Raw genomic sequence first — 24,113 nt, 5'->3', positions numbered from 1 at the left:
TGGTACATGCAGTGGTTTAAAAAACATAGTATTTTAGGATTTGAAGCCAACTTGCTGATTAAATTATATAGGTTAGCCTTTTAACTATGCTGACCCTCTTTATTTATCTAAAGTAAAGATGATATTATTGCCTTCCCTATGTCACAGGATTGTCAAAAAGATAAAATTAGATAAAATTGTATATGAAACCTAAGTACCATATAAGTATTAGTCATTAGTTATACTTTCCTAATCTACATTGAACATTTGTATGTATCACATGTGTAGCTTTTCTTACTCTTCATTTGCATCAGTCATAGCCCCTAACATGGCACTGAGCCTTGGCTATTTGCTCTGCAGCTGCTTTATTTTTACTGCTTAGATCCCTGAGTTTGTTGGCTCCTCATGAGCTTTTGTGGATTTTTCTGCTGCATTACAGATTGCATGTTCTGTCTACTCTCAGTGTCTGTATTTTAGTCAGCTGGTAGTGATTCTGCAGGTTGGAGTTGAAGTGCCTACTCATTCAGCCTTTGTCTAAAGAATCTTTGAACTCTGGCTTGAAAAATCAGAGTGGGACAGTTCTTATGAACCGGTCCCTATTACTTTTTTAGTGCACATGGTTAATCAAGCAGTAAGATTATATTGGTTTCTTAGTTATTTCTTTTTTGCTCTCTGATACAAAAAAGGATTTGAAAATGATAGTTTGGCTTTCAGACTTTTAAGAACAGGCATCAAAGAAGGAGAACATAGAGGTATACCATTATCTCTGCTTTTTCTAGGAGGGTCTTCTAGTTTTCTACCTTTATCCTGTGTGTATAATTCCATTCTGAGTAGCTCAGAGGAAAATACAGGTCACTGTGTTTTCATTTAAAAAAATAAATAAATAATAACATTTGTATGGAATCATATTGCTAAAGCATGCAAAAGAATTGTACCTTATTCATGAGTCACTTTTATGGGTTTCAATTTCAAAAAAACTGACTAGGTGTGGTGGCTCACGCCTGTAACCCCAGCACTTGGGAGGCTGAGACAGGTGGATCACTTGAGGCCAGGAGGTCGAAACCACCCTGGCCAACATGGTGAAACCCTGTCTGTACGAAAAATACAAAAATTTGCTTGGCATGGTGGCGCATACCTGTAATCCCAGCTACTTGGGTAACTGAAGCATAAGAATCACTTGAACCTGGGAGGCGATGGTTGCAGTGAGCCAAGATTGTGCCACTGTATTGCACTTCAGCCTGGGTGACAGAGTGAGACTGTCTCAAAAAAAAAGAAAAAAAGAAAAACTAAGAGCTAATTCATTCAACAAATACTTATTACACACTAATTTAGTGTGCCAGCCACTGTTCTAGCTTCTGCCTATACAGTGTGAAAAATATTCCTGCCTTTGGAGAGCTTGGCAGGAAAGATTTGCACAAACATAATTATGAGGTGCTACATTATGAAAGGGAAGTACAAGTTTCCATGGGTGGATTTTCAAGGCAGAGAGAACAAGAGCAGAGGTAAGGCTGGGAGTAGCCAAAGGTGAGGCTAGAAAAGGGAGGGAAGGGCTGGAGCACAGAGGATCTGGAATACCATCTTGTGGACATTTGCTTTCTCTTGTCTTTTAAAAAGTGTTTTAATTTTGAATCTACTAAAAGATAATTTGTCTTTTTAAAAAATTTTAGTGTTGACCTTTTATATTTTAGCCTGAAAATATATTAAAATGAGAAGTGATCTTAAAAATTGGATGTTTGAAATATAACAGAGTAGATTTTTTGGTTATTTTCTTACAGCTCAATTTGTGTATTCTTTTTACATTTTAAAGACACTGGTGAAGACATTTGAAGTATGTGATCTTCCTGTTCGAGCTGCAAAGTTTGTTGCAAGGAAGAATTGGGTTGTGACAGGAGCAGTAAGTAATTAATATGAATCTCTATTCCCGTTTTCTGAATTGGTGAATGATTATGTAAGTTAGTTGCAGGATTTCGATTCCTGGTTTGTTTTGTTAGTTACAGCACTGTTTTGAAGCATAGACTTCATTCCTTGAGCCTGTGATGCAGTTTTTTTGTATAATTTACTTGATAATAGGGATGATGGTTTTAAAATTTCTGTTTCTAGGATGACATGCAGATTAGAGTGTTCAATTACAATACTCTGGAGAGAGTTCATATGTTTGAAGCACACTCAGACTACATTCGCTGTATTGCTGTTCATCCAACCCAGCCTTTCATTCTAACTAGCAGTGGTAAGAGATGACCTATTTTGGTCATGTGCGTCTCTTTGGGTAATTCATTTTCATTCACTGAGACATGCTATTCTTTAACTGCTGTTACAAATAGAATTCTAATTCCAAGCAGCCTTTAAACTGTTTAGATCCATTACTGTGCTATTGATGCTGCTTGTGTTTGTACTTTAATGAAGTATCAACTGTACTTAGGATCTGTGTAATGATTGCTCCAATTCCTGTCAGAGAAGACCTACAAGTCTAGATGTTTAAACATCTGCTGAACAGAAAGGTCATTTACATGTTGATGAGTGAGTTTTTGGCAGATTGCCATAGAGCCTAGTCAGTTCAATCTTCATATTCAAACTAGTTTGCTCCTTGGTATTGTGTATAAATAGTAGACCTCTTGGAGGACTGGCAAAAGAGGTAGCACTGAATTGGTAATAGCTCTTTGAAATGTGTTTAAATTAAAAATTGAGAAGTAATTTAAAACTTTTTAAAAACCAGTCTTGTGAGGGCAAATGCTTGTTCTCTACATAGTCATTGCTATCAGTATTCAGTCACGCTTAGATTCTAATCAAACTTGTATGACTCTTTGCTCATTCTTTAATGCTCACTGAATTTTTAAGTTTTTTCACAAAATTTTTATATTTGCTATTTCTAATCTATTTTATTTATTTTATCTCCACTTTTCTGTAGAGAGTTAAATTTATTTTTAAGATAAATAAGCATTTTGAAAACGCTATTTGGTTTTGATTCTATTTCTGTAAGTCATGGATTATGTGGTTTATGTTAGGTTTGCTTCCCCTAAAGACTGTGTCTTACTTATGAAGTGAAAAAATAGAAATCACAACTAACTTGAGACTTTCTTTTGGCCTAGATGACATGCTTATTAAGCTCTGGGACTGGGATAAAAAATGGTCTTGCTCACAAGTGTTTGAAGGACACACCCATTATGTTATGCAGATTGTGATCAACCCCAAAGATAACAATCAGTTTGCCAGTGCCTCTTTGGACAGGACTATCAAGGTAGGGTGTCCACAGTTTGTGTCAGTTATCATTATTAGTGAACTATACTTGCCTTAGGTGTTTTACTATTGACTGGCCAGAAATTGATCCATCTTAAAAGTTTTTTTCAAAAGTCTATTTTGAAGTAAAAATAGGATTTCTCATTTTAATCCAAAGGACATGTTCTGTTTTGAAAAATATTGTGGCAACTCAGTGCTCTTAATGAGGAGTGTTTTTCTGTGTGGAAGCAGCATGTTATAAAAATTTTTTAGCCTTTGGAAACCCAGAATAAGAAAAATGCCAGTATCCTTTCTAGGATACTACTTTCCTCTCCTTTCAGTATTCATTGTTGACTTCTGCTCATCGTTCATCTATTTTACATTTAAATTCCATATGCCTCTATTCTGTCTTTCTTACTCCATTTCACCACATTGCTGTCTGTTATCTTCCTGAAACATAGATTGCATCTTGTCAGTTCCTGATCTAAGGATAAAGTCCAAATGCCTTAGTGTGGAATACAAGGATTTCCAAGACTAGCCTGGGCTAATATTATGCGACATCTCCTAAAACCCTGGTCTACTCACCATCCTCTAGAGGCCATGAATGTTCACAAAACCTTACTTCATTGAACTTTTCCATCTGCCTGCACTTCTCTTTATTTTCCTGTTTTGATATTTTTTTCCTCCGGAGAACTACTCAGCTTTTAAGGCTTAGCACAAATATTTACTCTTGAGAAGCTCTTGTCAGACATCCACTTCATCTCTAGGCAGAGCCAGTTATGCTTATCCCATTTCTTCCATTGCTTTTTGCCTCTGTTTCAGCCTTTCTCAGAATGAATTTTAATTACATGTTTTTGAAAATCTTTATCCCCTGAAATACTGAATTTTGGGGGTAGAAACTATGTGTCACTCCCTTTCCCCAAACATTCAGTAGCAAACAGCAAAGTGCCTTACCTGATCTAGGTGCTTAATACATGTTGCAGTGAGGGCAATCATGCTCCCTTTTTAAATCATAATATTTAAAATATTTCCATGCTGGGCGTGGTGGCTCACGCCTGTAATCCCAGCACTTTGGGAGGCCAAGACGGGCTGATCACAAGGTCAGGAGATCAAGACCATCCTGGCTAACATGGTGAAACCCTGTCTCTACTAAAATTCAAAAAATTAGTTGGTCGTGGTGGTGGGCGCCTGTAGTCCCAGCTACTCAGGAGGCTGCGGCAGGAAAATGCCTTGAACCTGGGAGGCGGAGCTTGCAGTGAGCCAAGATCACGCCCCTGCACTCCAGCCTGGGCGACAGAGCGAGACTCCATCTAAAAATAAATAAATAAATAAATAAAATAAAATATTTCCATATGCATTGAATTAAAATAAATTAACTTTTGCTTACACGCTTGCTTTCACCTATATAAAACACTGTTACTAGTTTTCCTTTATGTAAAATGTTATGTGTCTGAATATCTTAGGGTTTTGACCTTAGTTATTTTGCCTTTGGATTTTCCTTGCTTTTGACATAGATTAACTTTGAAATTAGTTGTAAACTTTTGTTTTACTAAATTAGGTTTATCTTGAGAGCAAGAATTGTCTTATCTTCAGTTCCAGTAAAGTTTATTTTATACAGTAATTGATAAACATTTGTTACACATATTTATACTCCCCACAGGGCCTCCCATATGGTAGGCACTCAGTAAATATTTGTAAAGATAAAGCTTAATTCTGTGCTGTGGTAATTTTTAACAATTTTCTACATTTTAAATTTTTAATTAGGCAGTAATTTTCTCCTTTAAATATATCTTCATTTTTATTTATTTATATATTTTTGAGTTATGGTCTGTGTTGCCTAGGCTGGAGTGCAGTGTCATGATCACAGCTTACTGTAACCTCAAACTTCTGGGCTAAAGCGATCCTCCTGCCTCAGCCTCCTGAGTTGTTAGGACTACATGCATGTGCCTTCACACCCGGCTAACTTTTTACTTTTTCCTTTTTTGTAGAGGCAAGGTCTTGCTGTGTTGCCCAGATTGGTCTTGAGCTCCTGGGCTCAAGTGATCCTTCCACCTCAGCCTCCTAAAGTGCTGGGATTACAGGTGTGAGCCACCACACCTAGCCACTTTTAATATATCTTACTAAATCCAGTTTCATGAGGTGTATATTAAATCTATAATAAAATAATTTCATACCCTTAAAGTGGTGTTTTTCAAAGTCTTAAACATCTAGATTCCTGGGCTTCACTGTGGATTGACTGAATTATAATCTCTAGAGATAAAGCCTGAAAATTGGCACTTCTTTTAAAGAACGCCATAGTGATTTTGGCTCCTGAGAATTCAAGTAAAATGAGAAATAACAAAAACCAAACAGTATAAAAAATAAAATTTCATAGCTCTTCTCTCCTGGGCTTTGGCATTTTACATATTGTGTCAGAAATGTGGTAGATTTGCCTTTTGAAAAGCAAGGCCCCATATTGACTGGCAGATGCTGTTTCTCTCTGCAGGTATGGCAGTTGGGCTCTTCGTCACCAAACTTCACTTTGGAAGGACATGAGAAGGGCGTGAATTGTATTGATTACTACAGTGGTGGGGACAAACCATACCTCATTTCAGGTGCAGATGACCGTCTTGTTAAAATATGGGATTATCAGGTACAGCTTTTCATAACCTTACTTCCATATGTTAGATATGTTTCTTACTATTTCTTATAGGACAGTTAAGACTTGGGTTGTTGAAATCTGTTCCCAGCATAATAACTTAAGGTATCAGTATTTGCACCTAAACTGTGTTCCCAGAAGTCTCCATAAAAATGAAAACAATGCATACATATCAAGATTTTAAAAATAAAATACCAACATGTTCATATTTCATTTTGTAATTGCATTTAGAAATTTTAACATTTTAATGTTGAATTATCCTCCATAATCTTCATTGATAGACTTCTATTCATTTTTGTCAGCTAGCAGATCAACAAATACCATTTTGCCAAATAGTACTCTTGTAAACCTAGTTATGAACTCTTGTTAACATGCTTCCTATCTCTAAGATTTTCTTATATTTAGATATTTTTGTTTTCTACATCAAAAGTTCCTATAAGCAATTAATAAAATGAGGCCTAGAAAGTCTGTTTCACCTTGAAACATTTTCACATTTGTACTTAAATCCAGAATAAAAATATTAAAGGCTAAAGCAGTACTGTCTACTTAGCCAGTGATAGTAAGTGTGGGTTTTAAGGGGTAAATCTATTACCCCGAGAATTTGGGAAAATAATATTCATACAAAAGCCTTCTTGGGTTTTTTCCGCTTCTTTAAATATGATAGTTACATTTACATTTATTTCACAAAGTAATTAGATAAAATATTCATATATACAACAAGATCATCCTATTTCAAAAACTTCTGTATTGGATATTATTTAGATTGTCATGACTACTATCATTTATAATGTATGTGTACATTGAGAAAATTAAGGGTGGACTGGTTACATGTTTTTCACTAATAAAAAATGTTTTCTATGTCTTAATTACAGAATAAAACATGTGTACAGACACTGGAAGGACATGCCCAAAATGTGTCTTGTGCCAGCTTTCATCCTGAGTTGCCAATCATTATCACAGGTTCAGAAGATGGTAAGTTAGAAGGGTATGTTTATTCCTGTGCTGGTAACTACTACTTAGTGGGCATTTAAAGCAAGTAATGTCTCTGCATTATAATTGGAGGTTTCCAAGGATTTTGATATTTTTAGTAAAGTACCAGACTTAAGCTATAAAAGAGTAAAGGGGCATTAGTTTCATCATCATCATCATCATCATCATCATCATTCTCATGTATTTTGATTCTGTCACTTAAGAGGACCATCAGATGTCCTGAAGAAAAACTGAAAAAGCATGTGCTTTGGAGTCAAACAAACCTGGATTCAAAATCAGGCTCTGTTATGTTATGAATGTGTGGTTTGGGCAGATTATGAAATGGAAACACATATATCTGCTTCATAGGATTATAGTGAGAAGAAATCATGCATAGACAGCATCTGGCACAGAGGAAACACTCTACCCAGGAAATCCTGTTATTATTTCATGTTTAAAATCATAATTCTTAGTTTTTGTTTCTTATACGTTATCTGTTATGTTTATGTTGCTTTTAAAAATCATTTAAAGACAGTAGATCAAAAAATTGGTCATTAAGCTGCCACGAAGTGTTATCTATTTTAATAGAAAGACTTCTATGGCTCTCTTTCACCTGACAGTTTATCATCGGATGTTTGTATCAAAAGGGAATATTTACATTGTTCGTTTTAGGAACAGTACGTATTTGGCATTCAAGCACCTACCGGCTTGAGAGCACACTGAATTATGGAATGGAGAGAGTATGGTGCGTGGCCAGTCTAAGAGGGTCAAACAATGTCGCTTTGGGCTATGATGAAGGGAGCATCATTGTTAAGGTAATTATACTATCCCTCTCAGTAGGTGGACATAGGCAAAACCATTTTCTTTGTATTTTAGTACCGTCATCTTCCAAGTCACCAGTTTTGTAAAACTGGCACTTCTTTCATTAAGCACTAGACATTAAGCAATGAAGATTTAAAGTGGAAGAAAGGAAATGGAGCTCTCTGTTAGGTGAAAAAATAATCTATTTTGTTGTGGTTTTATTTATTTTCCTTTTCATTGTTGAAAGTTATTTGTCTTTCTTTCAGCTTGGTCGGGAGGAACCTGCCATGTCCATGGATGCCAATGGAAAGATAATTTGGGCCAAGCATTCAGAAGTCCAGCAGGCCAACCTAAAAGCAATGGGAGATGCTGAAATTAAAGATGGAGAAAGATTGCCACTGGCAGTAAAGGATATGGGCAGTTGTGAAATATACCCTCAGACTATTCAGCACAATCCTAATGGGCGGTAAGCCATCATCAAAATTTGTCTCTCAGCTTCTGTGTATGTTAGAACAGGTTTGCAGATCCACAGTCTACTCTTGGTTGGCATCTCTAATCATTCCTCAGTGTGCTTTTGCTCTGGCCTCATAGTCCTCAATACAGCTGCAGGCAGCCATGCCACTTGATAAAGTTGGCACAAAAGATGGAGCATGTTTCCCCTCTGGCCTTGTTCTATACCACACAATTCTGAATAGTTAAATAGTACTGTTTACTGTTATTTCACATGCATTGAGTTTGTGTTCTTATGTGCTCCTTTGAGGGCAAGGAGTATGTCTTATGCTGAGACTTAGGAGGTACCCTCTCTAAATGCTTGCTGACTCACTGCTCTTAAGAAGAAAACTTGACTCTGAGATATCTTTTGAAAAAGTTTTGGGATTGGTAATAATTCTGTTTCTTATTTGTAATTTGAACTGTCAGTTTAATTTCTCCCTTAAGATTTATAAGTCACCAAACATCTTGTGAGAGAGGAGTTTCTAGCACAGTGAAGTCTAAATCTGTGGAGCTTTAAAAATATTTTACAGCAGGTCTGGGCATCTTATAATGTTATGCTGAATATTGAAAAAGACAAAGGATATAAACCAAGTATGCTACCTAGTTCAATAAATTGTATCCATAATTATTTGTAACGTAATTGTCTTATGAAGGTTAAGAATGCATTATGCGCATTTCCCTTAATATCATAGAACATTCTTGGCCACAAGTTTTGCCTTTGCCAGTCTTTTGATACCAGCCTTTAAAGTGTTATAAATAACTTTAAAGATAGTTGTTTTATGTCCATTGGGAAAATTTTAGTTGACTATGCAGCATTCTCTTTTTCTCAGTATTTAAATGTTAAAATATCCTCTGTATTTTGATTAATAGTCTTTAAAAACTGGAGTGAGATATTTTTATTCATTTGAGTGATCAGCTTTAAAATGAAGATAGTCTTTGTAATAATACAGTGCCTTCCTGTGGTATAAATGTCATGAGCAAAGTGCTATGCATCTTGGTGCTCAACAAATACTGGTTGAATAATTGGAATCCTCCTCCTTTGCATCTCCAGCCATTCTCACCTTCCTGTCTCCAGTTGCCTTTATGAGAAGGCCATTCCAATAACATTTCAGCAGTAATGCTATATTCATAATTTCCTTTTTAATTTGTTGGCTAGAATTTTTTTAACATTTGTTATTAGAATTCTTTTACCATAACAAGAATTATTGTTTCTTAACTTCTACATGTCTTTGGTCCTTTGTACTTCCCTCCCTGGCTTCTGTGATTTCTAGGTTTGTGGTGGTGTGTGGTGATGGGGAGTATATCATCTACACAGCAATGGCATTGAGAAACAAGAGCTTTGGATCTGCTCAGGAGTTTGCATGGGCCCACGATTCTTCAGAGTAAGTTTTGGCTGCGTGATAGCCAGCTTGCCGTGATTGCAGATGTGTTGTGTGCTGCTTGAGGACTCTCAAGGCTTGATGTGGGCTGCGCTTCTCCGTGTTAAAAAACAGTTCTCACCAGAGCTGTCCGTTAGAGTCAGAGGCAACTGTATAGCGTGAGCTGTCTTTGTCCTTTCTTTGTTCTGTGTTGAGCTGGCTCACTCAAACTGATAAAATAATCCCATTTAACTGGGGACCCAGCACCCATTTCTTTGGTGGAGCCCATGGCAGGACCTGGTGCTTTATGGGCTTAAGGCACAGTAGACCCTCATGTCTGCTTTGGCAGGCCTTGGCGTGCCCTCCCTATAATGTAGTGTCCTGGTGCTACTGGCCTTTGTGAGCTACTTGGGGATGATGTTGTGATTTGATCATTTTGATGAGAAATTTGTGAAATCTTTTTTAAAACTTATTTTCTGTGATAGTACCCGCTGCCCATTCTTAACAAATTTCTGTCTGAATTCAGAATGTTCATAAAATGTTCTCATTAAAAGCAGGAAAGATCATTTAACTCTGACTTTTTTACTAGTCATTGGCTCTGGTTCCTTTTTCATTCCTGTTTAATGCATGTAATAAACATTAGAGGTTTAGTGTTTTCAGACCACACAAGTGAATTACATCTTCACAGTTTTTTTTAGTTTTGTTTGCCTCACATTTTATGTTGCATCTTGCCCCCAATAGTGGGGTAACTTAAGCTCAGCACTGCATAATAAGATACATTTTTTTAAATGTTGACAACAGTAAGATTTATTGAGAGGTATGGAATTGTTCTGATCTTTTCATAAATTTCCTAAATACACTTATATACATATAGTTCTGTGTATTCAAAGGTACTGTGTTATCTTAGGCAAAATTATAGTTGATGAATTGCCCTCTCTCAGCATACCTCTTCCTCTATTTTGATAGTTCCCTTTTTTCAGCTTTATCCAGCCAAGGCCTTGCTCAGCATCTTTCCTGTCCTGAGCAAAGCCCTCATCACATCACTTCCTCACACAATCTCAAATATCCAGTGATAGCCACAGCCACTTTTTTCAAGGCAGAGGCCTGAATATAATCTGTTGTTGCTGATCATTGCTGACTAATGAGCCATTTGTCACAGTTTTTATTATTTAAATCACCTTTATTGAGGTATGATTTACAGAAGACAGAATGTATCATTTAGTTGTACAGCAGTCCCCCCATCTGTGGTTTCCCTTCCTGCAGTTTTAGTTACCCACAGTCAACTGTGTTCCAAAAATATTAAGTGGAAAAGTCCAGAAATAAACAACTCATAAGTTTTAAATTGCCCAGTGTTCTGAGTTGCATGATGGAATCTTGAGCCATGCCACCTGGGATGTGAATCATCCCTTTGCCTAGCATATCTATCCACATTGTATATGCTATCCACCTTACATTTAGGAAAAAACATAGTGTATATAGGATTCAGTACTATCTGAGGTTTCAGGCATCCACTGGGGCTTAGAACGTATCCCCCGTGGATAAGGGAGGACTATTGTTCTTGTCAGTAGATTTGGGCAAACGTATGTAATCTGTAACCAGTAACACAATCAAATTATAGAACATTTCTATCATCCCCCAAAATCCCCTTGTCTCCATTAACAGTCTGTCCACACCCCCTACCCACCCATTCCCCAGGCCCAAGAAAATACTGATGAGAGCCTCTTGTCTCTATATAGATTAGAGTTGTCTTTAGAGTTTCATATAAATGGAATCATATGGTATGTACTCTTGTGTCTAGCATCTTTTGTTCAGTATAATGTTTTTTGAGATTCATCCATATTCTTGCCTGGATCAGTAATTGGTTTATTTGCAGAGTATTATTCCATTATATGAATATACTATAATTTGTTTAAGCATTCACCTATTACAGACATTTGGGTCATTTTTATTTACTAAAGTGGTTTGTAAGCCCTAGTAATTCATGTCATATACAGTAAAAAACCATTTCATCATTTGTCCAACTGTAAGGAGTTCTCTGATGTCTTAGGAAAACGTACATCAGAGAATCTTCAAATATTTATTTTATATTTTTGCATAATTACTGAAAAATATTTGAAGATATTTCCAACATTTGGTGGAATTATGATGTAGTATATAACATGTTATGTTTGCCTTCCCTTTTTTCTCCCAGGTATGCAATAAGAGAGAGCAACAGTGTTGTAAAGATATTTAAGAACTTTAAGGAAAAAAAATCATTTAAACCAGATTTTGGAGCAGAAAGTGAGTGTGGTCTACGTATTACATTTTTAAATTCTTTGTAATGGCTCCAAAATGCCTAAGCAAAACTCTTTTTATGTTCCCTTTAGGTATCTATGGCGGCTTCTTATTGGGAGTCAGATCTGTAAATGGCTTAGCTTTCTATGACTGGGACAATACAGAACTCATACGAAGAATTGAAATTCAGCCCAAACATGTGAGTTTCCCCTGTTGTTGTTTTTGGAATATTTATTTTTGTGATGAGTTCTGGGTCCCTAAGGCCAAGAAGTGTCTTGTACCCTGCTGTCCCTCTTCCATTATCAAAAGCCATTTAAAATATAAAACAGCACTTAGAATTTAAATAACTTTTTAAAATACACATTGTCTACGGCCTCATTGGGGTACGACAATCCTGATTTTCTGAGCAATTGGAGGTAAGTGGCAGTGCCATTTTGACAGAGGAAAAAAGCATGCTTTGACAACAAGAAGTCAGAGAATTCTTGACTTAGAAATGCCTTCTTCCACGTAGTTCAGAAAACCTTTTCATATGTTTTGATGATAGCTGCTTGAACTTGAGGTGACCATCTCCAGTGACAAAGTGTTTACCTTTAGAACTGCCCGCTGCTTTGACAGTTTTCACTATCAGGAGATTATCTGTGGAAACAAACCATCTTTTCTGGGGTCTGGTTCTAGAGTGTGCATTCTCAATGGGTGTAAAAATTGGCTTGGGGGGGCTTACTCTTTATGAATAAAGCATAGCTGTACATATGTGTATGCATTATATATGTATATCTGTGGTATTAACATTTCATTGGGGGAGGTGATTAGAAAAATGTCCAGAAAGACTTCTAGGGAGGGTGGGTGAAAATGAAAAAAAAAGAAAAAGTGATAAACACTGTTCTAGAGCAATAGGGAACAGGCTACTGGTCCTCTATGTAGCACATTCAGTGTTTACTGACAGCTCTCCTTTCCTGTCTCACTTTGGACTTTCTATTGCTAGGCTAAATAGCATAGCCCTGCCCTGGCCACCCTCCCAAATAATGCCACATAAAATTGTTAAGTGAATACTTATTATCTTGATATAAGAAGATAAATGTTGTAAGAAATCAAGTATGTGCAGTTTGTCATATCCACTCAGAAATCCAAATCAGTTGTCTATGATTTTGTTGTGTTGCAGATTTTCTGGTCTGACTCTGGAGAGCTAGTCTGTATTGCTACTGAGGAATCATTTTTTATCCTTAAGTATCTGTCAGAAAAAGTCTTGGCTGCACAGGAAACACATGAGGGAGTTACTGAAGATGGCATTGAAGATGCCTTTGAGGTAATTGGATCAGCACATCGCTTTTAGCTTTGTATTTAAATGATTTATATTCTTACAACAGACTTTACTGATTTTAACATTTCGTTATAAATTAGGTTTGAGGAGACAGCATTTAAGGATTTCTGGTGAAATGTGAAAATTAAAATCTTGACTCATAGATCAAACTTTGAAAATACGTTTAAAAGAAATTTGTGCTTTGATTTTAGGAATTCTTTAGACTTACTTTGATATCTTTCAGTAAAGAAATTGTAGTCGTTTTGGTCCTAAGACTATTTAGTCAGTGATTTAAATGAGCTCCCAAATGGTAAATCATTCATTATGCAAATATCCTAGATTTTGTGAAATACTTAATATTTCATTTTCAAGTTATGAAGGGTCTAAGTTTAGATCAGTGTTCTTTTATATCATGGTTTTGGCCCAACAATGAGATTTCACATTACAAATACTAATCTAGGAATCTGTTCTTTTTTTTTTTTTTTCTGTTTTGAGCCTAAGGGTTATATTGAGTAGGAATCTGTTCTTAAATGAGGAAAGAAATTCCAGCCAGTTGCAGTGGCTCACACCTATAATCCCAGCACTTTGGGAGGCCAAGGTGGGCAGATCACTTGAGGTCAGGAGCTTAAGACCTGACCTTAACTTGGCATGGTGAAACCCCGTCTCTGCGAAAAACATAAAAATTAGCCAGGCATGGTGGCAGGCACCTGTAATCCCAGCTACTTGGGAGGCTGAGGCAGGAGAATCACTTGAATCCGGGAGGCGGAGGTTGGCAGTGAGCAGAGGTTACACCACTGTACTCTAGCCTGGTTAACAGAGACTCCATCTCAAAAAAAATTCCAAGGAAAATTTTTCTTTCTGGAAATAGGAAGGATTTTACTTTGCACTCCTTATTCTACCATATCACCCTCAAATATATTCAGCTTTTTATTGAGAGATTTCTGATGTTGGATAAAGTAATAGTCTTTATTTTCTTTCTGCAGGTTCTTGGTGAGATTCAGGAAATTGTGAAAACGGGGCTTTGGGTAGGCGATTGCTTCATTTACACAAGTTCTGTGAACAGATTAAATTATTATGTTGGAGGAGAAATAGTCACCATTGCCCACTTGGACAGGTACCTGCGTATCATTTCGCATTTGTCCTAAATTTTAGCAAAATCTGTTGTTGGCTTGATAGGCTGATTTTTCAGTGGAATAGTTTTAGTAGGTTGCCTATTGTTAACCAAAAATGTATCAATCAGACGGGAAGGTTTTGAGCAAGAGGCAGGTTGGCGGGGCGTGTGTTTGTGTAATTGCAGATTTGAATTTCTAACTTGGTTTCTGTGTCTTTTATAGGACGATGTATCTCCTAGGCTACATTCCTAAAGACAACAGGCTTTATCTAGGGGATAAAGAATTGAACATCGTTAGCTATTCCCTGCTGGTTTCAGTCCTGGAATACCAGACAGCCGTCATGCGGAGGGACTTTAGCATGGCTGATAAGGTCCTTCCTACCATTCCAAAAGAACAGAGGACCAGAGTTGCACACTTTTTGGAAAAACAGGTAAGAGGTTTTGTTTTGTGTTTTCTTTTTGTTTTTTAAAACTAGCAATTTGAAAGCAAATTAGTATGGAGTTGAAAAACTTTATTTCTTAATTGCCAACTGATTTCTGTGGCAATAGAATTTCTCCTGTGAGTTTAAGGCACTTGTTACAGCATATGATGCACCCTTCTTACACGCTTCCTTCTGCTTTCTCAGTGCCCCCTTTAAATGTTAGAGGTGATTTATCAGTCTTTCTCTTTTTTTTATTATTATTATTATTATTATTATTATTATACTTTAAGTTCTAGGGTACATGTGCATAACGTGCAGGTTTGTTACCTATGTATACTTGTGCCATGTTGGTGTGCTGCACCCATCAACTCATCAGCACCCATCAACTCGTCATTTACATCAGGTATAACTCCCAATGCAATCCCTCCCCCCTCCCCCTTCCCCCCTCCCCATGATAGGCCCCGGTGTGTGATGTTCCCCTTCCTGAGTCCAGGTGATCTCATTGTTCAGTTCCCACCTATGAGTGAGAACATGCGGTGTTTGGTTTTCTGTTCTTGTGATAGTTTGCTAAGAATGATGGTTTCCAGCTGCATCCATGTCCCTACAAAGGACACAAACTCATCCTTTTTGATGGCTGCATAGTATTCCATGGTGTATATGTGCCACATTTTCTTAATCCAGTCTGTCACTGATGGACATTTGGGTTGATTCCAAGTCTTTGCTATTGTGAATAGTGCCGCAATAAACAGATGTGTGCATGTGTCTTTATAGCAGCATGATTTATAATCCTTTGGGTATATACCCAGTAATGGGATGGCTGGGTCATATGGTACATCTAGTTCTAGATCCTTGAGGAATCGCCATACTGTTTTCCATAATGGTTGAACTAGTTTACAGTCCCACCAACAGTGTAAAAGTGTTCCTATTTCTCCACATCCTCTCCAGCACCTGTTGTTTCCTGACTTTTTAATGATCGCCATTCTAACTGGTGTGAGATGGTATCTCATTGTGGTTTTGATTTGCATTTCTCTGATGGCCAGTGATGATGAGCATTTTTTCATGTGTCTGTTGGCTGTATGAATGTCTTCTTTTGAGAAATGTCTGTTCATATCCTTTGCCCACTTTTTGATGGGGTTGTTTGTTTTTTTCTTGTAAATTTGTTTGAGTTCTTTGTAGGTTCTGGATATTAGCCCTTTGTCAGATGAGTAGATTGCAAAAATTTTCTCCCATTCTGTAGGTTGCCTGTTCACTCTGATGGTAGTTTCTTTTGCTGTGCAGAAGCTCTTTAGTTTAATGAGATCCCATTTGTCAATTTTGGCTTTTGCTGCCGTTGCTTTTGGTGTTTTAGACATGAAGTCTTTGCCCATGCCTATGTCCTGAATGGTATTACCTAGGTTTTCCTCTAGGGTTTTTATGGTATTAGGTCTAACATTTAAGTCTCTAATCCATCTTGAATTAATTTTCGTATAAGGAGTAAGGAAAGGATCCAGTTTCAGCTTTCTACTTATGGCTAGCCAATTTTCCCAGCACCATTTATTAAATAGGGAATCCTTTCCCCATTTCTTGTTTCTCTCAGGTTTGTCAAAGATCAGATGGCTGTAGATGTGTGGTATTATTTCTGAGGACTCTGTTCTGTTCCATTGGTCTATATCTCTGTTTTGGTACCAGTACCATGCTGTTTTGCTTACTGTAGCCTTGTAGTATAGTTTGAAGTCAGGTAGCATGATGCCTCCAGCTTTGTTCTTTTGACTTAGGATTGTCTTGGAGATGCGGGCTCTTTTTTGGTTCCATATGAACTTTAAAGCAGTTTTTTCCAATTCTGTGAAGAAAGTCATTGGTAGCTTGATGGGGATGGCATTGAATCTATAAATTACCTTGGGCAGTATGGCCATTTTCACGATATTGATTAGGGTATTCAGTTAGGAAAAGAAGAAGTCAAATTGTCCCTCTTTGCAGATGACATGATTGTATATTTAGAAAACCCCATTGTCTCAGCCCAAAATCTCCTTAAGCTGATAAGCAACTTCAGCAAAGTCTCAGGATACAAAATTAATGTGCAAAAATCACAAGCATTCTTATACACCAGTAACAGACAAACAGAGAGCTGAATCATGAATGAACTTCCATTCACAATTGCTTCAAAGAGAATAAAATACCTAGGAATCCAACTTACAAGGGATGTAAAGGACCTCTTCAAGGAGAACTACAAACCACTGCTCAGTGAAATAAAAGAGGACACAAACAAATGGAAGAACATACCAGTCTTCCTCTTCTGTGCCTCTTTTCCAGTCTCCTGATATTTTCAATTCTACACTACATTTTTCTCTTTACCCCATCTGCTTTTTAAAAAAATTGTGATTAAAATACATATAATATAAAATGTACCATGACCTGACTTTTTCTTATGTAGTGTTTTTTAAGCAAAATCACATATGTGCAAAGCATAAAATAAGTTTTGCAAAGTTTAAGAAAAAAGCAGCCCTCCCTCCTTTTTGCTTCCTGCTCCCTAGAGGTACTTTATTTTATCTAATTCTTTTGGTATTTATTTCTGTATCTTCATGCAGTATAGCAGTTTCTTCATTCTTAGCTTTAGGCATTTCTTGTGACTTCCCCCTCTGTAGAAGATGAGGATTTCGCCTTCTTTCATTCCCCTGCGTCTACCACATACACGCCACTTTCCTATCCTTCATCTCTCAGAACAGTTCTAATTTTGATTGATCACTACTCAAACGTTTACATTATTATGGCTGTGCAATCACTGCGCACAGGTTAACCATGTAGCATATTATCTAGCTTTCCTTTCCTGCAATTGTTTGTTTTCCCTGGAGTCTATAATTGTCTCTTTTCCCCCTTTGCTTAATTTTCTGTGTACCTGTGATTAGTTCTACCTGGACTTTGCTGGTTCTCCAGAGTTCCCGAAGATCTCCTTTCAGTTTGCTTAGTCTCCTTCAGACTGCACTGGTTTTCCTGCTCTCATCATGCATTTCCCTTCACTATCATGTTGGGGCTTCCTTTGCTTCTGTCCTGTTGGATCCATTGTTTCTTATACCCCTATCTCCTTTCCTGCTTTGCTCCCTCATTTTGGGAGAGCACGCCCTTCAGCAGTTTCCTGAGAAAAGGGTTGTTAATGGGAGATAAATTGTTTTGTGACTTTGAATATCTGAAAGTGCCATTGTTCTACCCTAAAACATATTCGACCATTTAACTGGTATAGAATTGTTGGAGGTAATTTTCTCTCAGAATTTTGAAGGCATTGTTCCATTGCCTTGTAGTTATTGTTTAAGTCTAAAGCTGTTTTTATTCCTCATTCTTAGTACATGACCTGGTTTTTCTCTGTGGAAACTTTCTGAATGTCGTCTCTGTTGTACTGAAATGTTATAATCATGGTAGGCCTTGGTAGGAATCAATTTTCATTAATCCTGCCAGTTATTAGATGAGCTTTTTTAATGGGAAACTTATGTCCTACATTTCTGAAAGATTTTCATGAATCATTCTATGGTGATTTCCTTCCTTTGTTTTCTGTATTCTGTCTTTCTGGAATGGTTAATGTTGTATGTCCTGCACTGATTTTCCTATTCTCTTTTAAAATCTTATTGTTTATAGATAAAAGTTTCTCTTATCCTTCTACAGATACGAATATTTTTGTTTTTAGATTTTGAAGTTTTCTCTTCCCCCATATGGTATGCTTCCTTCAAGTTCCTTTTATTGCTTCATTTTGATCTCCATCTTTCCTGTTAGCGATTTTCCTCAAGTATCTGATGTCCTTGGGCCCTCACTTAAGAGTGAAGGTACAAGAAACAGATGATCAGAAGGTCTGAATTTGTGGGTGGGGCATATTGGGTTTGGACTTCACAGTATCTGGTGTGGTTGGCCCATTTGATTAGGGAGTCTCAATGTCAGTATCTTTAGCTAATGAATTTTTGATGACTTTCCATTTATGTAACGAATTTAACAATGTACTAGGCACTGTTTCTGCTGACATGTAGCCTTCATGGAGTTGACATTTTAGTATTTTGAAGTCTTTTCCCGTGGGCTCAGTAGATTTTAGTGAAAAGCTCCCCAATCACCATCATTCTGGGGTCTCAAGAGAAGATACCTTAGAGTCTCAGTATTTAATATTTCATTGAGTCTCTGTATCCATTTTCATAATCTCCTGTTTTCCTTTGATACTCCGTACTTCTTCCTCCAAGTACGCTGGGAATCTCCTAGTCTGGAGACTCTTTAGTTTGCCCTCTCCAAAGAATAAACCTGTCTTCTTTGTCAAGAGGTGGGAGAGGGGAGCAGATCTAGAGTTTCTAAATGCTTTTAGGGCAATTTGTTTGTTTTTAGCACTACCATTCATGAGACATATTGGGTGTAAATCACATTGTTTCTATGCTGTTCTCACTCCTGATTTAGGATTTGTTTTCTCTGCTGTTTTAACAGAATGTTTATATTCCTCCACCAGCTTTCCAGCTTCCAAACTTTTGTTAGTTTCCTCTCCCTTTCTGTGTGTTGGGAGTTCGTGCCTTAAAAAAAAAAATCCATTTAGTGTGATTTTATTAGTAGTAGGGAATTAGCAGAAAACAAAATTATATATATTTAGTCTGCCTTATTTCATCTGTTTTGCCCTTGGCTGTATCTGACTAGTTCCAGAGATCTTCCATCCTCCACTTTTGGGTTTTATGTTATCTATATCAATGCTAGTGAAGAAAAGTAACTCCGGTTATTTAGAATGCCTTATTTACATCGTATTCATGGATGGATGGGGGCGGGGTGGCAGCCTGCATAAGCTAAGTTAAAACATTTCAAACTTGATGATAAAGCCACCCTGAAGATATAGCCAGACAGAACCCTAAAGCTGTCCAGCTTCTCAATCTTGACTCTCCCGTAACTGAGCATTCCCTCTTAGTCTGGTGAAGAGGTAAACTATCCGAGTTTTCAGTCTAACACATTACGTCCCTAGAGCGAAAAATGACCCCATCAGTACTGTTTGTCTTGAAGGAGAGGCTAATTTAATAATTACAATAGTTGATTTACAACAGTGGTCCCCAACCTTTTTGGCACCAGGGACCGGTTTCGTGGCAGACAGACAATTTTTCCACAGACAGGAGGGGGTGCATTTCAGGATCAAACTGTTCCATCTCAGATCACCAGGCATTAGAGTCTCATAAGGAGCATGGAATAGACCTACCACATGCACACTTCACAACAGGGTTTACGCTCCTATGAGAATCTAATGCCATCACAGATCTGACAGGAGGCAGAGTTTAGGTGGTAATGCTCGTTCACTCACCCACCCACTGCTTACCCCCTGCTATGCGGCCCGATTCCTAACAGGCCACAGACCGGTTGGTTGGGAGACCCCTGGTTTAAAAGCTTGTTCTTAATGCCTTAATGGAGTATGGGAAGGAAATTTTAGACTTCCTGTCTTTTGGATACTTGCTGATAAACTGGACTTGAGACCAACAATAAAGGAATAGGTAATGACACCTGATTGGTGACTGCACCTGAATACACAATGTTTGCTATGACCTACAGATGATAGAAAGTTGGAAGGTTTTATATTTGACTCCCTTTTCTTTGCCCATTTACTGCTAATAGTCTTATGTGCAAAATGAGGGATTGGACTAGATGATCTCTACTTCCCATCCTAGTTGAGTAGATTACCAACAGCTAAGTTTACACTGCTGCGGCTAGTTTTCTTCTTTTGAAATGATTCTTGTTCAGTCCCAACTTTGCAAAATTCCTTTCTTTTTGACATATCTGTTTATATTTACATTTCCAGTTTTACTAGTTACTTGAGTTTAGCATTAGCAAGCTTCCATTATCCTAATAAACAGTAAGAATTCTGTCACTGACTATTTTATCTGCCAGGTTTGTTCTTACCAGTTACTTTAATGGCTCCTTAATTATTCCATCTTCTCATTAAATAGTGGGGTTTCTAGTTTGAGAGAGAAATGATTTTCTCTGTGAATGTGTGTACACTGTGTATGTGTGTGTGTATATATATAAAACATATATACATTTTTGTATGCATAAATGACATATGTATGTAATTTTTAAAAATCTGTTTAGGGCTTCAAGCAGCAAGCTCTTACAGTATCCACAGATCCTGAGCATCGTTTTGAGCTTGCTCTTCAACTTGGAGAGTTAAAAATTGCATACCAGTTAGCAGTGGAAGCAGAGGTATGTACTAATTCATGATTTTTCATAACTGATGGAAAAGTCAGTAGGTACTTCTATGTGTTTGGTATAATGTTTTGTTATTAAAGTTTTCCCAAATGCAAATTAGTGGCTCATTTTGGTGAAGTTATTGTCTCTGATATTTTTAAAAGATGTATTATGTTAAACTTTGCATAAATTGATTACATTGGAGATATTCTTAGCACTCTGTTTAAGAAAAATTGTTTTCATATCTTAAGTGAGATATATTTTGCAAGGTAAGATGTAAAACAGTATGTAAACTAGTCTGGAAAGCCTAAGAGTACAGACATAGCAGTCATTTGCCAGAGTCTGAAACTAGCTAAAAATACGTTGGTTTTGAAAAGGGTTTTGAAAGACAGCCCAACCCGTTTGTCTTTTGGTATTGAATAGAGCAGGCAGTCAGAGAAGGACAGTGCTGCCTTGGTGGCACTCACCTTGAGCAGCAGATGCTCTTAGCACATCTGGTCTAAATGTTTGAGCTAAATGAGCTGTTCAGGGAGGCTCAAGTGGGAGAAATGTTAATACCATTTTTGTAATGATATTTTTATAGATCTTTGTATATTGAGGCTCCCAATTGTGGTTTAAGACTAGCATTTATTGGTAAATTAATTTTGGATGTGCAAAATAAATTTTAGCTATGTTAAGATCATCTAAACATGCAGCATTTTGAGTTTTGAAAAGCTACAAGTGAGACATAATATTATTGTGAAATATTTAAAGACATAAACAGTTCTGTATGCTTTCAAAAAAGCAGTATTAAATCACCTGTTAAAATAATTGCAGTCTAATTACCTTAAAACTCCAGTGAGATGGTTTTACTTTTCCTGTGTAATTATAAGATAAAATATAATGGGTTGATTATAATTATTCACACATCATTAAAACTGATTTAAATTCATTTTGTATATGTGAATAATTTCCGTTTCCTGAATTGTACATTTTAGCCATTCTTATTTTGATAGAGCCAACTTAAGCACAGCTCTCTCTCTATATAAGTATCTTCCATTGTCCACACAGTTAACAGAATAATGTTGGAAATGTAAATGCTTATTTCTAAAGATATTTTAACTTGGAAACTCTTTTCTTACAGTCAGAACAGAAGTGGAAACAACTTGCTGAACTTGCCATTAGTAAATGTCAGTTTGGCCTAGCCCAGGAGTGCCTGCACCATGCACAGGATTATGGGGGCCTGCTGCTTTTGGCCACTGCCTCTGGAAATGCTAATATGGTGAACAAGCTAGCAGAGGGTGCGGAGAGAGATGGCAAAAATAATGTGGCATTCATGAGCTACTTTTTACAGGGCAAGTGAGTATTAATTTAAAAGATTAATTAATTCTACACCAAGGATGGTTTTTGGAGAGGCATGTGAAGAATGAGCCCTAGAGAGAACTGATGAATGGCTAAATGGTGTTGAATAGACCGGGCAGTCAGAGCAGGACAGTGCTGCCTTGGTGGCACTCACCTTCAGCAAGAGATGCGTTTAGCACATCTGATCTAAATGTTTGAGCTAAATGAGCTGTTCAGGGAGGCTCAAGTGGGAGAAACGTTAAACACCTTTCTCAACAGTCCTGCCAGTTAATGGTGGAAGCATTTTATTTTATGATTGCAGCAGGCTATTGAGCTGCTGTAGTAGGTACCTGAAGGGCAGGTGATTTTACCCAAATTGGATAATTTTGATCCATTTATGGCAAGAACAAAAGGGGATAAGTATGCCAGCTACTTTTAGATTTGAGCACACTATAAAGCATGAAGATGTCTCGTATTTTTAAGTCTGAGTTAGCATAAACCAAATTATTTGGACATTAGTTGGCAGTATTATGAAATAAAACACAAAAGTATTCTTTTCTTTTTTTTTTTTTTTTTTTGAGATGGAGTCTCACTCTGTTGCCCAGGCTGGAGTGCAGTGGCATGATCTCGGCTAATTGCAGCCTTTGTCTCCCTGGTTCAAGCCCTTCTCCTGCCTCAGCCTCCCAAGTAGCTGGGATTACAAGCATGTGCCACCACACCCGGCTTGGATTTTTAATAGAGACGGGGTCTCACCATGTTAAGCAGGCTGGTCTCAAACTCCTGACCTCAGGTGATCTGCCTGCCTTGTCCTCCCAAAGTGCTGGGATTATAGGTGTGAGCCACCGCACCTGGCCTGAAAATATTCTTTAACCTTCCCCTACATACTGATTATTTGTTTACAATCCCATACTTCGCCATGGAACTTTGAATGTGCACCCCATTGTATGTATGTGAATGTATTTATGAATTTATATGCCTGTAAGAATAGACCCCACTATTCCTTATCCATAATTCAAAAATCCAAAAATATTCTGAAAACAGTTTTTTATAACTGTTTTGATGGCAAGACCTGAGCTGAACTCTGTTTTCCTATTTTTAGTTGCTTTTATACCAACTTGGTACATTTTTATTGCATTTAACATTCCTGCATAAGTACTGTTTGTGGCTTTTTCATGCTGAGGATGTGAGGTAATACATAGTATACATACAGTATCACCTTTCGAAAATCCAAAAAGTTCTGAATTCTGAAACACATTGTCTACTTCATAAAACTTGCACAGAAAAAAAATGAAATTAAAATAGAAAAAATAAGACTTTGGTATTCTGCTGGGCACCACTGGCTTGTCTGGCCCTTCCCGTGTTGGAGACACTACCCTACATATTTGTCTTGTGGAACTGAATTTCTGCTGGCATATATCCTTATGCCTTTAATATTTGCTAATCTAACCTGCCTTAACTCCTCTTGAAAAGCCCCTTTAGGTTCTTAGGAATTATTAAAATTAAGTAGATTCAAAGTAGTCAGGAAAGCTGTCTTATCCCTCATACCCTTGGAGTGTGTTATGTAACAACCATTAAAAGACACGTGACATAGATGTATGCGTGAAAATTGGGGAGATTTTTGGCTTTGCAACACTAAATTTCCTTTCTTTATGTTAAGTGCCATTATTATAGTGTTTATTCTTGGTAACAGTAACTTTCCTTTTTAATGTTTAGGGTTGATGCCTGCCTAGAGCTCTTGATTAGAACTGGACGGCTGCCAGAAGCTGCCTTCCTGGCCCGAACTTACTTACCCAGTCAGGTTTCAAGGTACAGACTTTTAATTTTAGGAAGAAATGTTTCCAATAAAAAGAGAGCAGACTTACTTAGTCTCTGTTCGGTTCCATGATGTCTATAATAGGGTAGTGAAACTCTGGAGAGAGAATCTCTCAAAAGTCAATCAGAAAGCAGCAGAATCCCTTGCTGATCCAACAGAGTATGAAAACCTATTCCCTGGATTAAAAGAAGCCTTTGTTGTGGAAGAATGGGTGAAGGAAACACATGCTGATCTGTGGCCAGCCAAACAGTACCCACTTGTCACGGTGAGTGG

At 37.3% G+C, this 24,113-nt stretch overlaps 1 protein-coding gene across 1 annotated transcript in view; it reads left to right on the top strand.

The window, feature by feature from the left end:
- Positions 1–24,113, top strand: part of COPB2 (COPI coat complex subunit beta 2) — a 33,914-nt gene that overhangs the window by 8,706 nt on the left and 1,095 nt on the right. Inside the window, exons 3-19 of the mRNA XM_015132012.3 lie at positions 1,787–1,873; positions 2,080–2,206; positions 3,066–3,214; positions 5,678–5,824; positions 6,703–6,802; positions 7,472–7,614; positions 7,867–8,066; positions 9,364–9,474; positions 11,642–11,730; positions 11,817–11,923; positions 12,884–13,027; positions 14,005–14,135; positions 14,356–14,563; positions 20,612–20,722; positions 21,831–22,045; positions 23,741–23,833; positions 23,925–24,105. Coding sequence (XP_014987498.1) covers positions 1,787–1,873; positions 2,080–2,206; positions 3,066–3,214; positions 5,678–5,824; positions 6,703–6,802; positions 7,472–7,614; positions 7,867–8,066; positions 9,364–9,474; positions 11,642–11,730; positions 11,817–11,923; positions 12,884–13,027; positions 14,005–14,135; positions 14,356–14,563; positions 20,612–20,722; positions 21,831–22,045; positions 23,741–23,833; positions 23,925–24,105 — 2,343 coding nt within the window. The remainder of the gene's footprint in view (positions 1–1,786; positions 1,874–2,079; positions 2,207–3,065; positions 3,215–5,677; positions 5,825–6,702; positions 6,803–7,471; positions 7,615–7,866; positions 8,067–9,363; positions 9,475–11,641; positions 11,731–11,816; positions 11,924–12,883; positions 13,028–14,004; positions 14,136–14,355; positions 14,564–20,611; positions 20,723–21,830; positions 22,046–23,740; positions 23,834–23,924; positions 24,106–24,113) is intronic.

This window comes from Macaca mulatta, chromosome 2 (genome assembly GCF_049350105.2).
Source record: "Macaca mulatta isolate MMU2019108-1 chromosome 2, T2T-MMU8v2.0, whole genome shotgun sequence".
Lineage (NCBI taxonomy): Eukaryota > Metazoa > Chordata > Mammalia > Primates > Cercopithecidae > Macaca > Macaca mulatta.
This window is presented reverse-complemented; position numbering and strand designations above follow the sequence as displayed.